The 14,724-nt window shown below is 42.6% G+C and overlaps 1 protein-coding gene across 13 annotated transcripts in view; it reads right to left on the bottom strand.

The window, feature by feature from the left end:
- PLEKHM3 (pleckstrin homology domain containing M3) overlaps positions 1–14,724 on the bottom strand; it is a 129,518-nt gene that overhangs the window by 51,490 nt on the left and 63,304 nt on the right. For 11 of the 13 annotated variants that reach the window (XR_008236065.1, XR_008236066.1, XM_052793172.1 and 8 more), the window contains one exon: positions 3,348–3,505. The exons of 1 other annotated variant lie outside the window; for it this stretch is intronic. Coding sequence is in view for 10 of the 12 variants with exons in the window: in XM_052793172.1 (XP_052649132.1) it covers positions 3,348–3,505 (158 nt within the window). In the remaining 2 variants the exon portion in view is untranslated. Of the gene's footprint in view, positions 1–1,432; positions 1,519–3,347; positions 3,506–14,724 lie in introns of all 13 variants that reach the window. One more of the 13 variants, XM_052793179.1, reaches the window with a different exon arrangement.

Genomic DNA, 14,724 nt, shown 5'->3' with positions numbered 1-14,724 from the left:
TCAAAAAGATGCCGAAATTGTGAAACGTAGAAAGAACTCTAATGAACTGTTATATAAATATGGGTAAGACAGAAAAGAAGAAAATGGGGGACAGAGGAATCAAACTGACTGGAAGAGGCATCCAAAAGGATGGGACAATTTTTAAGAAATCACGGCTTTCATTAAGCTCTGTGCAGAATGGCCACCTCCCAAGAAAAGCCACAGAAAGGAAATATCATTAGAAAGCTTATGACTTTGTGAGCCCACCCTTACATTCAAGGCAGCAAACTGTTGCGCTGTATTGTTGAGCAGGATGTAAAGAGCCTGCCAAGCACAGCCCACAGACCTGCTAATTAAGTGAACTGATTGTGTTTGTTTTGGAACCGTTTGCCAACAAAGGAATGTGTCATGCTGATTAGTGAGAGAAGGGTATGTAATATATGTGTATTCAAACCCTGAGGAGTGCATAACCCAGGTATTCACTCTGTTTGCTCAAGGACTGACAAAAATGACTCTCAAGCAAATAACCTGACCAAAGAGAAACTCTGGCCCTCAAGAGGGGCCCTCCTTTTCCCTCAGCTGTATCTATCTAAAGAAGACCCATCCTTCATAAATTCCTACTGAAGACTGCTCCAGAAACTGCTAAGAATATTTTGGAGAAAAATACTCTTTCCACCTCAAAGCTGACCTAAGACACCATGAAGATGGAAAGGTAACAGCCAGCTGAGAACCACCTTGGAATTGTAATGGCCTCTCTGACAGCTGTCACTCTTCTCTCCGAAGAGCGAGAAAAGTCAGGGAGGTAGCCAGGAAAACAAATGCCAGCTCAACACAGACACACCACACACCCTCAAAAAGACTTCACTTTTTAAACATTCAACAGAGAGGTGAAGTTTGCAAAAGCTGTCATGCACCCTAACAGCCCAGTTTGCTGGTAGAATTAGTAGCATGCTGAAAAGCGAACGAGCAACATTCAAAAGCAAGAAGGAAGAACATGGTCTTCAGACCTCAGCTGCTCTTCCCTCTTTAACTCAGCAGCTACATCCAGGGTACTTGGCAGTCTAGTACTGAGTACAAGATGTGAATACTATGCTGTAAGCAGCAATTCCAGAAAACCAGTATGGAGAAAGGGAATCGTAGTCAATTCTCACTGCACACTGTGGACTCAGAATAGCACAACCAAATCACAAATCTGAGCTAACTGTTTACTCAGAGCTCTGTATGACACTTAACTAACAAGGAAAGCTGAACACGTCATCAGAAACTTCAGGTATAACTGCAAGTCTTCACACATTTTATGACTTGCCATTCCCTCTGCCACAGGTTACTCTGTACATCTACCTATTTCTAACTTGCCTCCTCACCTTACACTTGTCATTGTAGTGGTCGGCACACCTACCTCAGAAATATCTCTCATCTGTAAGAGACGGAAACAAACACAAAATGCCTCTACCTGGCCTTCTTCCTCACTGCTTTGCAGCTGATGGAGCTGCACAGTAAAACACATAATCTCCTCTGTTGGCATGACTTGCCTCCAGCCTGAAGGTGGAAAAGAGCAAAAATATAGAATAGAAATAATCTGGTTAGTTTCAGAGGTGCATGTGCACACACAAGTAGTAATCAGATGGGAAAACTAACTAGGAAGGGAAATGGAAAATGCTGGAGATAAAATCAAGTTTTAATGATAAGGAGTACAAAAGGAGTCAGCAGAATGACCTCTGACAAAATAAGAAAGAGAAATATTGGAGAACCTTTCATGCTGATTGTTTTTTAATTAAAATCATTAACAAAGACTGCTGTCTTTGGCATGACATCAATCACGACTTCACATTTGTGAAACATGAACAAAAGTCCTTTCTGGCTTCTAATTCACATAAAAACAGGAGCTAGAGCCGCTTCTTTTGGCTTTCACTGAACTGCTGACAAATACTATTTGATTCCAGAAGGTTTTAAACTCTGTAATTGCAAGGTTTGTCTGATCTCAGCTGAAGGGCGGGGCAACAACATACACCCAACAATGTTTTTGTGACCAAAAACGCCCAGACAAATCAAATGCACAGACATTTCATGTAAACCTGTCTTCCCAAATGCTCTTACACGTTCTCATCAATCTTTTGGGAATATCTTCAATTGCCTTTTATACAGTCTCAATAGACATCTTATGTTTTACATCATCTTAGTCTCTCTCTTTTTAACTCAGCCTATCTCACCATGCACCCTAGATACACCATCTCTTAAAAACCGTTTATAGAGCTCAGCTGCACACCTTGTTTAGCTTATGCCCACTGCTTTGTCAATGCATTTTTTAGAATTAGAGTCTGGAAAAAGAATGTGCAAACAGTCTTTGAAACGCAGGTCAGGCTGAAAATCCCCAAAGAGTAGTCCCTGGTTACTTGCAATTTAACATCTTTGTGCACGCAGGGGAATCAGATTCTTAATGAAGCCCTTTTAACAGTCTGGTCCTGATTGTTTCCAAAGGTGGCTCTTCAATTTTTTTTTTCCCCTTCAACGGAACACTTTGGAGAGCAAATTAAAATGACTGTATTTGAAACAGCCAGAAAAGTACTTATCTATGGAGGAATGCTGTGCTGTCAGATACACTGTCTTTCTGTTGAGTTAAAAAAAAAAAAAAAAAGTCTCCTTTATTCAAAATCCAAGACATTTTTCAAAAAGAGTAGTAACACTGCTGCGTTGCCAAGTCTGCTCTGGTTTCCTGCATTTTGCTTCTAGGTTTTCCATGCAACTCCTGTCCCTGACCTGGCATCCAGTACTCCATATAATGTGAAATAAAGGTGCTTTTATTTAATTTAGGACTGGTATACACTTATATTTATTTTGTAGCCACCTGAGAATAGCAATCTCATCGAAGAAAAAAAAAAAATCTTGCATACATATGCACAGAGGAGTATGCACACAGAAAGCAGAGACTTAGCCATAACATTTCATAGGGAAAACACTTCAAAATAGATGGTTATTGTACTATAATGGACAATCCCAGTACATCACGGGCCCAGTGACATCAGATACTAGAAAGGTGTCCGTGATCATTCCAGCGAATCCATTCGGCTTTTCAGGACACCTTGCAAACTGAGAAGAGCTTTGGATAAATCACACTGTGTGATGCTACTAGGGACTCTTCCCTTTTTGAACAGCTGTTCTGAGACTTACAGGGCTTTGGGAAGTAGCTCTTCCCATCTATTTCCAAGTCTGCTCATGGTGGCCTCCCTGGACCAGTAATCTAGTGTAGTGCCCAGAAATCCCCTGCATTAGTGGGATCCAGTCCCTAGTTATTTAAATAAGAGGTCAGGAGGCTGAGAATCCACAAGGATATGATACGCAAGTCACATGTATGACTGACATTACAGTACCTGCTTGTAGAAATGTCCTCAAAGGGGTAAAGGATTTCTCCATTGTTGCAAATCTCACAGATGAAACCCTTTTGACTACAAAGGCTGCAGCTGTACACATGAGAGGTGGCAAACTTGATTACCTTTCCCAAGAAAGGAGCCAGTTTTCCTTCAATAACCTGAAATGAGGAGAAGACAATATTGAATGAACCCCCAAAAAATGACTAGAACTCCCTGAAGGACTGAGACAGTACTTATTAATACAGAAACACAGCTAAGTGCTGCTGGTTAAAACAACAGGAAATTTACTTTCCAACAATTATAGCTCCATGAAATCACAAATTATAATAGTAGCCAATGAACTGGCAATGATCTAAACGTAAAAATAAAGTTACTATCTCTCTGTAAGTCTCTATACAGCAATAACATACAAGATTAGTAGTCGTTTTAAGTACAACAATGCATTCATATACTGAGGCACAAAAAAGTAAATAGGAAAAGAGTTTAAGTCTTCCATATTATCATCTAACTGACAGCTAAGGACGCCTTACATTTATGATTTTCATTTCTCGTTATTTTTTATGCACAAATCTCAGTTTGTCTTTGCTCCTTTTTCTCCAAAGCACAATTTTTTTGCATATTTTTTGTGAACAGAACCCTGGCTTTCCTCCTTTAGTCAGGTTGTATTTCCCATTGAAAACCATTAAAATACAATATTCCCCTCATTGCCAGAATGAATAAATTCTCAGATAAAGCCTTGAATGGGAACTGGTTTTTTTCCCTTCAGTGTCCAGCTCTCAAATCGAGAAGTCCCTCACTGCCAGATAATCCTGCTAGACCATTAGAAGTGATTAGCACTCCCTGTGTTGGTGTGAAAAAACAGCCATGCAGTATAGATTAAACTGCTAGCCACAACACTCATCTAAATTTGTGACTCGGTGACAATGCCTCAATAAGGGGTGCTATTCAGGCAAAATACTTTCCATTCAGATCAAACTTCCAGAGACTCTAAGGAATTCTGCCAGTGTAGGGAATAATGAAGACGGAATAAGGCCCTAAGTGTATATTCTTCTCTCCCAGGCTTCCTGTGGTCTGAATGGCAGCCTGCCAGATTAGTGATAGAAATGTGTCACAGGATTTGATAGTGACCTCCTATAAAAAGGAAAAAGAATGCAATAATTGCTGATTGAAGACTTGCACAGGGCTGTGCCCTGAAACCTAAGAGTGAGGAGATTTACGCTTAAATGTGTGCCAGATTCAGTTCAGGCACCCCTTCCCTAAATATGATAACACACCATTTGTAATTTGAATTTAGTGTAAAGGAATCTAGAGAAAGCAAAAGTCAAGGCAGAGAACAACAACAGAGATTTTGAAAGCACTCCTCACCTATGTAAAGTAGAAAGGAAATACATTTGTGTTCCAGGGCAACTTCCTGTCTGCTAGCCAAGATAGCCACTACTAAAGAGTACATGTGGAAAAGAAGGTGCATAGGTAGCATTGATGTTGATGGCATTGAATGGCACAGGCTGAAACGCGCCCCCTCTTTGCTTTCAGCTCTAGCCTGCTAACAACATCTGCAACAACAGGAAGCGGCAATGTTATTGCTAGTACTGCAGATAGGACATCTGCTCATGTTAGAGGAAAAATGACGTTCCTATTGCATCCTGGTATAGGAAGATCCCCTTCAACCAGAATATAAACAACGCAGAGAAGCTGCTGCATGAAATAGGAAAATTAAGTTCAAAGTAGTGATATTACTAACCTTCTAACAGATGGTCAGAAGTTAGTTTAGCTCCCCTAGGCTGGGTTTTGTTTTTCATTTTGAAGGAAGGCATTTTTTGCTTGCAGACTCCAGAGTTACAGAGGGTCTGAAAGCCTAACAAGTTGGGAGTAGGGGAAAGACACGAAAGCTGGTAGTATTCAATAAACAGGAGGAAAGAAACAGTGAAGTCACCCAGCCAGTGACATGGCTACAATCACCCTCCAAGAAGCCATTTAGCACTAATAGATGAAATATGCATACAAAGATAATAAACCACAATGCATACATATTTTCCGAAGCATTTTCATGCTGTGGCAACCACCTCTGACAGGCCACAAGAGCTCAGCTTAAAATGCCAGGCTGAAGACAGAGCTGCAAACAAACTCTCTAAGCCTGTACTAATGTGACTGTCAGCAAGGACTTAAAAGTTACATCTCTGAATTAAAAATTACATTTTATATAATGTAATAAACAAATTAACATAATATATTACCTTCCTAAGCACCAGGGGTGAATTTAAGTCTGTACAAGGCACAAAAGATTTCGTATGCTGAAGAGCTTGCAACCTAAGCAAGATAGATTGAGAGTGGACAGCTGCCCCTGAGGGGCTGGTGTTATCTGTCCCTATTTATTTATTTATTTGCATGGCTCGTCGTAGCACTGTAGTGGGTTGGCTTGTAACTCTGGCCACTGCAGACATACAATGAAGATGATATCTTCAAAGAGCCATGCATGCCAATTTTACAATGTGAATTACAGGCCATTTTACTGTATTATAGGAGGAATACAAAATGCAGCATCAAACTGTGTTATCACTATTTTTAGCATCTGTAAATTTTGTGTCATTTTGTTTCATCAGAGACCTCAAGGCTGTGCACAGGATATGACTTTTCTTTGCAGCCTTCTCTCATTCATGTTTGTAGCTAATAAGAATAAAATCCTCATCTCCATTTACCCTAGCAAGCAAAAAGGAAGTTTTGTACTTGCTGTCCCCAAGAGGAGTTTCATGGTAACACTTCCCCAGAGAGTGTTTCATGGCTTGGGAAAAGGAGTGTAGGACATGTAATCAAAGGTGTCAAAACTTCTCCTGTGACTAAGCACACTCTTGTGCCTCCCAGAGGCCCAGGGCCTGTGAGTTTAGACATCCCAGAACCACAATGGCAGAGTCCCAGGATGTTCTCCCAGTTGATGCTGGAATCTGATCTTGAGTTTCAAGGAAACACAAGCGATTATAGAAGTGTGCTAAACAAATGTAATGAGTTATCCAGATATCAGGGAAATTGGGGGCGGGAACCTCCAGAGGCCATCTTGGCAGAGCCAGTAACATCTACGTCATTCTTTACAGCTGTATCTGCTACTAAAGCCTTTCAGTGACAGAAACTCCACAGCCCCCATGCAGTCTAATCTAGCACACGTCTGTTCTCACTGTTGGAGTCACTCCTAAGCTTTGACACAAACCTTTCCTAAGGACATTTCAGTTTACAAAATAAGCTTACAAAATAAGTTTACGAAATAGAGAAACTGTGAAATCACACACTACAAGCTGCAGAACAGCCCATCACACTTCATAAGAAATGTGGAAATTTAGCACAAAACTAAGTTAAGAGTATGCCAAAGGAACAGAAACCAAAAATTTCACCATTGACTTATCCCTGTAACATAACACAGCCTCAACATGCACCTGCAAAGGCTTAAAAATATATTCCTGCCTCTTAAAAGAAAAAAAGCCTCAAGCTTAAAACAAATTACAATTTTGCTGAGTTCAGATTCTCTTCTACCTACAGCAGACATGAAAAGCAAGGTCTGTCTTCTAGTCCAAATTCTTTGTAGTGCAAGCAATTGTTTTGTTGTCCAAAATTAAGGGTGAAAGGTGATTGATGATGGTATCCTGGTCATCAGTTGATGGAGGGTGCAATGCAGCCTTCTCTTCCTAAACTGGTCAAGGAACCCATCCCAAAAGGATTCTGGACATGGGGCCATGCTCTTACAGTTAGCTTACCACTGCTGCACCTGGAGTATATTGGGGTATGCTGCTTGGGGACAACAGGAGGAAAATACTTGTGTTCAGAGGCCCAAAGCAAGTTGTGTCTCTGAATAGCCCCAGTGTTCAAATCAGAATCACTGTCCACCTCTGTGGGTCTGGAAGAACACTTCTCTAAGCTACCACAGGACAGAAAGCTGTGGCTTTGCATACTTGCAGCTCCTGACTGCATGTCTCGCATTAGGAATTGTATAAAAATACACACCCACATGTACACACATAGAAGACAGGCCCTGCCCTCAAAGCACTTACAATTTAAACCAACAAAACAAACACTGCTTTTTACACTAACTGCCACATATCTCCCACCCTAAATGGGACAAACTGTGTTTTGGAAGAGCCTCCCACACAGGCTCCCTGCCCACGCTGCAGAGAGCATCCCTCTGGCCAGAGCACGGCTGCAGGTGTCAGGGCTGCTGGGGAGGGGAGAGGAGAAGCCAGAAGAGCCAGCAGGAGCAGCAACCTGCCTTACTGCCCAGTCTCCTGCACCTGGCTCGGGAAAGCTGAGGTGGTATCGGCAAGCAAGAGGGAAAGGCAGAGACTTGTCTGCAGCAGTGGGAGAAACTAGAGGGGTACACAGTATCTGAACACAGGCCAAAGGGGTGTTGGGACAATTATTTTAGATGATTTATAGAACATGGGCTTTTCATAAAAGTCAAAGTTATGAATAAAGGTAAATCAAATCTTCTCTGTATATCTTTGTGCTACTGTTCAGTTGGGTAGCAGTATAAATTCAAAGAAACAATTATGCTCTGCATGAGTGAGGTGGGGGGGAAAATGGGGACTGCCAAACCTTAGCAGACAAGCCAATGTTGGCAACAGCTGCGAGAGCCTTGGGCGGCGGGAAGGCACGACGCACATGCACTGGGTTATGTTTTTCCTGATTCAGCAGGAAGACAGAGAAGATGAAAGGCAGCAGGGTCTATGGTACAAGCTGAAATCCCTTTGGATACATCACATTAATATGATCATGAGGGCAATGTGTGAACAGTCAAAGTTTAAATACTTGTCAGGAGGGCTGCTGGCCCCCAGAGGTTTCCTGATCCTTCTATCCAAAGACTGGAAGTTACTCATAGTTCCCTTGCTCTGTCAAGGGGATGTTTTCAGAAACACGCAGGCAGCCAGCTGTTTCCAGAGAGTAAGAACTGGAAAGGCCATAGACCACAGCATCCTCCACAAGCAGAGAAATCCTCCTCAGCAGCCCCGCTATGTGCACAACAGGACCGTTGCCCACAGACAACTTCCAGGAGCAGCACGTGTTGCCCAGGGGACTCTCACTGGTATCCCTGTGCCCTACCTTCATGACACATTTCTGAGCCCATGAGGCTGCCTACACAGAAGGAGAGGCAGTCCTCTCACCTCCAACACATGCTGAGCTACAGCTCTATCCTGACCCCACCACTCATCCAAGCTCTCCTGGCCGAGCACAATGCTGGTAGAAGTCCACCTCTGAAGGCTCCCACTCCCCAGCCCTAGCCCTAGCCTTGCCCCTAAACCTCCTCCTCTCACACAGCACAGTACATGGGGTCCAAAACCCCAGCCCATTACACACAGCAGAGAGAATTCAAGTCACTTTGTCTTCCCTTTTCAGTCAACAAAAACTCCTTGTATGAGAACATACTTACCAGCATGAAGGAGGGTTGCACAAACTAGTCACACGGGAGAGCAATGTAGTGAGCACAGTGTTGCAATATATATGTTTTCATATTAAAAACCAAACTAGAAAAGTGGCCAAGGTAACAGTGGCAGAACTTGTCGTCTCTGTTGAGAGTTCTAACGCAGAGATGGTAACCTAAATTCACAGCTTTTAACAACTTTCTGTTTGGGAAAGAGAACAAGACAGAAAAAGTGCACAAAAAAACCCTAATACAAAATTAGGCAGAGTTTGTTCCAGTCCCTGACAGTTGTTCAAATTAGAAAAGACATAATAGAAGCCTCTGACTGGGTGTCACTGAAAAGCAATCAAATATTGATTAGACAAGGTAAGCATGGAAGTCCCCTCCAAACTCAGACTGTGTCATTCCCAAAGAGGTAATATTACAAGGGCTTTAGGGGGAACTAGAGGGGGGATGTGTGGAAACAGAAGGAAAAATGAGTCAGCTGTAATCCACTATTGCTTCAAGTAACGCCTCCGTAGCCTTCAGCCCACCTATTAGACCAGTTCCACAGAAATACCCAACCTTTGCATCATGGCCACATAAATCAACACTGAAATCTATCAGACATGATGAACGTTCTGGACAGGAGAGAAAAAATAGTACAGTTTTCAGAAATTTCTCAGGTCAGTGAGTGTTTGTTTTGAGGGCAGGGCTCTTGTCAGCAATGCTAGCTAAGAAGTAAAAGATAAGGAGTAAGACCTCCATTCCTGCAGGAGTCTATGTTGTGAATTTGAGTGAGGGTCACTTAAAGAGAAGGAAGTGTGGGTCCTTCTAGGAGAAGGAAGAGAAATCTACCCACATCTGTATATTCTGCCAGCTCTGACACAAGGGACAGCCAACAACCACAGGCATCATCTAACAGCGTGTCCAGGAACACCACCACTTCCCTGTGGCTGAGTTATCAGGGAATAAACACTGAGAATTGTCCCCAACTCTCCTGAATCCTCAGACCTGGACCTGTAATTTCTTCATGTACCAGAAGCATAGGAGGAAACCCTGGTTATTATCCTCATAGAGGAGCATCTGTTGCTACTGCTCTGCTTAAGAGCCCCACCACCAGTGTTTAGTATTCCAGGTGAAGTGGTGAACACACTGTAAAACTCAGGTTCTGTATCACTGCCACTGTGAGACAAGCTAAATTTGCCAAATGGCTTTGTGACCCCACCCTTGTAGATCAGCTTGTTAATCATTATCGTCATAGAGGTGATAAAGTTGTTTTATAAGCCAACACTGAAGCAGTAACATTAACTACTTATGTAGGGGCTGGTGTATTTCCCTGCAGATAACATTTATAAGAAGGCACTCTCTTTAAAGACACAGGTTTGCCTCATAACCTTCTCCTGGAGCACCAAGCAATCTGTTCCACTTATTCCTCCAGTCTGATTTACATGTCAGACATAAGTGACGCCTGGAGGGGGATGGGTTAAGTGATATGAAATCCCTAAAACACCTTGAACTACAGGTTCAAATCTCAACTGGATTGTCCTGGCCTCTCCTCCTGACAGAACAAAATTTATGATTATTTCTCAAGGCCAGACGCACACTTGGCTCTGAGAGACAGACAGAATTTGCCAGGAGGCACTGACGCAATGCAGAAGAGACATGAAAAGGCCAAGAGGCACTGAGAAAATAGAAGGGGTGGTAGACATGAAGCTCATTCACCATCCTCAATTATATATACTGATGGGATAGAAAGTACTTTAATTATTGGGATTAGTGTCACAAGCATGTCTGGCAGAAGCAAGCCATCTGAAGGAGCAGTCAACAATTGTGCACAGCTTTCAACCATCCTCTAAAGACAAGGTTTCTGCCTCTTCGTGGTTGTTTTCCTTCTACCTCTCCAGAAACAGCTAGTCTGAATCAAGCCTTTTGCTAACAAGCTCAGAGGTAAGCTCCAGCTTCACCTAGACTTCAGAGTACCACAGAGAATGTACTTCCTGGACTGAATGAAAGGGAAAATAAAATCTCCTGAACAGATCGGCTTGGATTCACCACTGTGGTCACTACCCTCCAAATTCCACTGGTGGAAGCTTTGTGGAGGACAACTAAACACTTAGTAATCTTTCTTCACCTCCAGGACAGATGAGGAATATGCCTTTCAAAGAACTACCAATGATATAAGAAAATAGGGCTAGAAAAAACACCTCTAGAAACCTCCAGTTTATTCCTTACCCTGCGGCACAACCAACTGACAGATGACTGTCTGACTTGCTTCAAAACTTCTCACCACTGAGATCCCACAACTCTCCAGCGCTCAAAATTGCTGGGAAGTTGTTCTTAATGCCTGCCTCAGATCCCTTTTGCTGCCATCAACTATCTTTGTTTCACGCTCTACCTCCTATCCTTACATTGCGCAATCTGTTTCAGAAATCATTTTCTGATGCATTCTTTTCCCTGTCACTGGTGATCTCTGTCACAAGCTGGGAAGAGCAAAAGCAGACAAGGGTGCAGGAAAGCTACAATGGTTGCCTTTACCTATTTGCTAACTGGAGATCAAGCAGGTATTTTCCACATTTGTTAAGCGTGGAGATTGGGCATTAAAGCGCAAAGGGTAAATGGAATCTCTGCCCCGCGATAGATTTCAGCAGGGTCGGGATTTCTGCGATGAAAACATGGGCTTGGAGACAAGCATGCCACAATATGCTTAGCTAAGGATAATGCAAGCTGCAGAGAAAAGAAAGGGAAAACATATTCCCTGGCTGGGAAGTTCCTAGTCATTTATATCTAGAGAACACACAATGCTTGTGGACTGCTAATTTCCTTGAGGACTTTTTCCCTTCCGTTCACCAGATTCTTAACACCGCAAATTCTTGTTACGATTTCAATGCACAATTAATCTTTAGTTCAGAGGAAAGGGAAATGGAAGGAGGAAGGATAATCATGAGGTAAAAGCCCCAGGGAGGCAGATATCAGATCTCAGCTCTGCCCCATCTTTTATGCAATATACTGGTCTGGTCAGCTTTCCTTGCTCCATTTTGACTCCCAGTCACCTCTTTCAGATTGCCTGCCTTATTTAAATTGCAAGTGACTTAAGAGAAGAATGATTTCTTAATATTTGTGTGCACGCACACTAGAATCAGTCACTATGCATTGCTGTAAAACAAATTAAAAAAGAACACAGCAGTAACTTCTGGAGAGTCCCGTCTTTTGTTGCTACAGCCATGCTATAGGCCACAATCCCAGCTCCCAACAGTAAGGGTCATACCATCCCATCCTCTTTCTCTTCTTCCCTTTACGGCCTTTGCAGGTCCCTGGCTGTCCCAAAGGCCTGTTCAGCCTGTGGTACAGGTGGCAGCAGGGTGGACAGGATGGGGTGAGGCCAGGGACTCCGTTCATCCACTGCTGACAGCAGCGCACGGTGCTGGCTCTGACACACATGACACCATTTTGCCATCGCTGGCCTTGACACAGACAAAGCAACATCGCACAGCCACGCATTGTGCCGTGCTAACTCATCATCCACACAGGGCAGAGAACATCCCGAAAGGAAACCTGGCAATAAACACTGCAAAGAACAAAAAAAACCACAAAACCAACCACCAAATAAATCAAACTGAAGCAGAAATGAGTGAGAATTTGAATAAACAGAAATCACAAGCTCCCTTTGACTTCTTTGCAGCAGGCAGTCCACATTGACAGCAGAGCCATTTGCTGTTCATGGTCCTTCCAAACCAGACCACTCAACATGCTGCACTTTAATTTGGTATTAAAGTGATATTCCACAAATTAGCCACTAACTATAACAGGCACTGGGAAGAGAAGGAAAAACAAAACAAGGTCAAGAGCAAATGCTGCTAATCTGTGACAAGCACATACAGGCAGGGGGCATGGTGAAGACGGAGTTTTACATTGATTGGGGGAGAGGAACAAACCAGTGACAGTCCAAGTGAATTTACAGCAGGAGGCAGACTAGATGACAAGGTCCCTTCAAGCCCTCCCCCACTCCTCTCATGGAAAGGAAGAAAAGCCTGAAATTTCAGCAGGTCTCTAGGTGCAAGCTGACACAAATGAGAAAGAGATGGAATTGTCTCAGTATAAACAACATGCCTGGAAATCACTTGTGCCAGCTCCCCAGCCAGCCCTGCAACAAGACTCTAGCCCCACAACTTCTGCCTTCACACTCGCTGTTTCCATTGTCTTTCTTCCCTTCTCCTTCCCCCACGGTTTCCAGGCAGCTACATGTCAATTTTGTCACACCCCAAGTTCTCCTAATCTTGTTGCAGGGATGAATTATAGGTTGTTTTAAGAAACAGGTATTCAAGCAAAGGTTAAAGGCTGTTTTAATCAAACAAGGTTGAAAGAGTACCAGGAATTTGTCTGGTAGAGAACAGAAAGCACTTTCCTTCGCTTAAAAACATATGTGACTCTAAATACACACACAAGCAAATATGCATTCAGGCAGAGAGTATATATGTGCTTTTTTTTTTTTTTTCCCTTAAGATTAAGCAGGCAATTCCATGCCAAGATATTAACTCACTCTACATGCCCACTGAGCAAGACGTTATTTCATGAGTGATATCACAAAATTAGAAACTTTCCTGCCTTGCACAGGACTGGATCAGGGAATTTTGAGGAAGAGTCCTCTGAAGGATTTTAGAACAAGAAAGCAACATACCAAGAAAATGGCTAGGGTTACTCTGAAATAAACTCTGTGAGTACAAAGTATATTTTAAAAAAATTTCTAAAAAAATTTTTCTTCTCTCATCCAAGCAGGTAGCCCTGAGACAGTATTTTGCTTCCTCAGGAAATTTGGTTTCTTGGGATGTTATTCCTTGAGATATATCCAGCTGCCTCTCCTGAAGAGACATTTTATGTGAAGTACAGCAATGAGGTTAGAGCCCAATCTTTCACACTGCTAACCCTGATCTGCAGTACTGGGCCTTTCATTCTCCACAGCAAAAAAAGTACAGAAGAAACCTGGTTAGTACAAAGCACTAGGAAAGGGGTAGCTTATATTGCTACTGCGTCTTCTAGGGGCTGAAAAAATTAAAATATCTCTGGAGATCTCAACTCAGAAGCTCTTGTGAGCCACTGGCACCACTGCTGGGTTGTTTTAAACAGTTTCACTCTAAAAAGCCGCACTTACGCCAAGTGGCCTAGATTACGTATTCACATGGAAAAGCATCACATGTATTTAATAAGCCCTGTTGAAAACTCTGGTTTCAAGCAGCGCAAAAACCAGTTCTGCTATTAAAAATATCTATTAACAATCTTGTTATATCTCCACACTTTGCCTCCAAGACTTCAACACACCCAACTCAGATGAAGTTGTCTTCCTGGCTGCCACTTGCCAAAATGCTCCTGGCCAGCTCTTCCCCCATGAGCCTGGCTGGCTTTGCCATGCTCTCTACCTGACCACGAGCCATTCTGAATGACAGCAACTCCCTTCCCCAGCAGAGCTGTGGTAAAAAGGAAACAACAGTAAGATCACTGCCATTACTACTAATTGTAAGCAGAGCTGTCAGCACTTTGGGGAATTATACACACACCTGGAATATCGGCTAACCTGAAGCTTCCTGTTCTGCTGCAAGGCAGCTCAGTGCTAGCAAACTCCAGGGAGAGACAGAAATGAGTGATAAGGAGCCACAGCCAGCCACAGGAAAGTATACAAACTGTTTAAATGCCATTTTGCTATCAGATCTATTAATATTTATGAAAATGTATATTGTGTGTTTTTCCCATCCTAGGACTATTTTCATATTCTTCTGCTAATACAATTACCATAGTCATAGAGGCACAGGTCATAAAGGAAGGACATGAGGATGGCTATTAGCATTATGTCATTATGGTCCGAGATGCATGTTTACATAGTTCAAGTACAGAATTATCTAATTGCCTCAAAATCTTACTGTATTTAAATTGCACAACATATTTAAAATAGGTCAGACGGACTACCCCTCCAAAGTACTGGTTTCCCTCTTTTGAACTTAATTGTGC

This window comes from Harpia harpyja, chromosome 7 (assembly GCF_026419915.1).
Source record: "Harpia harpyja isolate bHarHar1 chromosome 7, bHarHar1 primary haplotype, whole genome shotgun sequence".
Lineage (NCBI taxonomy): Eukaryota > Metazoa > Chordata > Aves > Accipitriformes > Accipitridae > Harpia > Harpia harpyja.
This window is presented reverse-complemented; position numbering and strand designations above follow the sequence as displayed.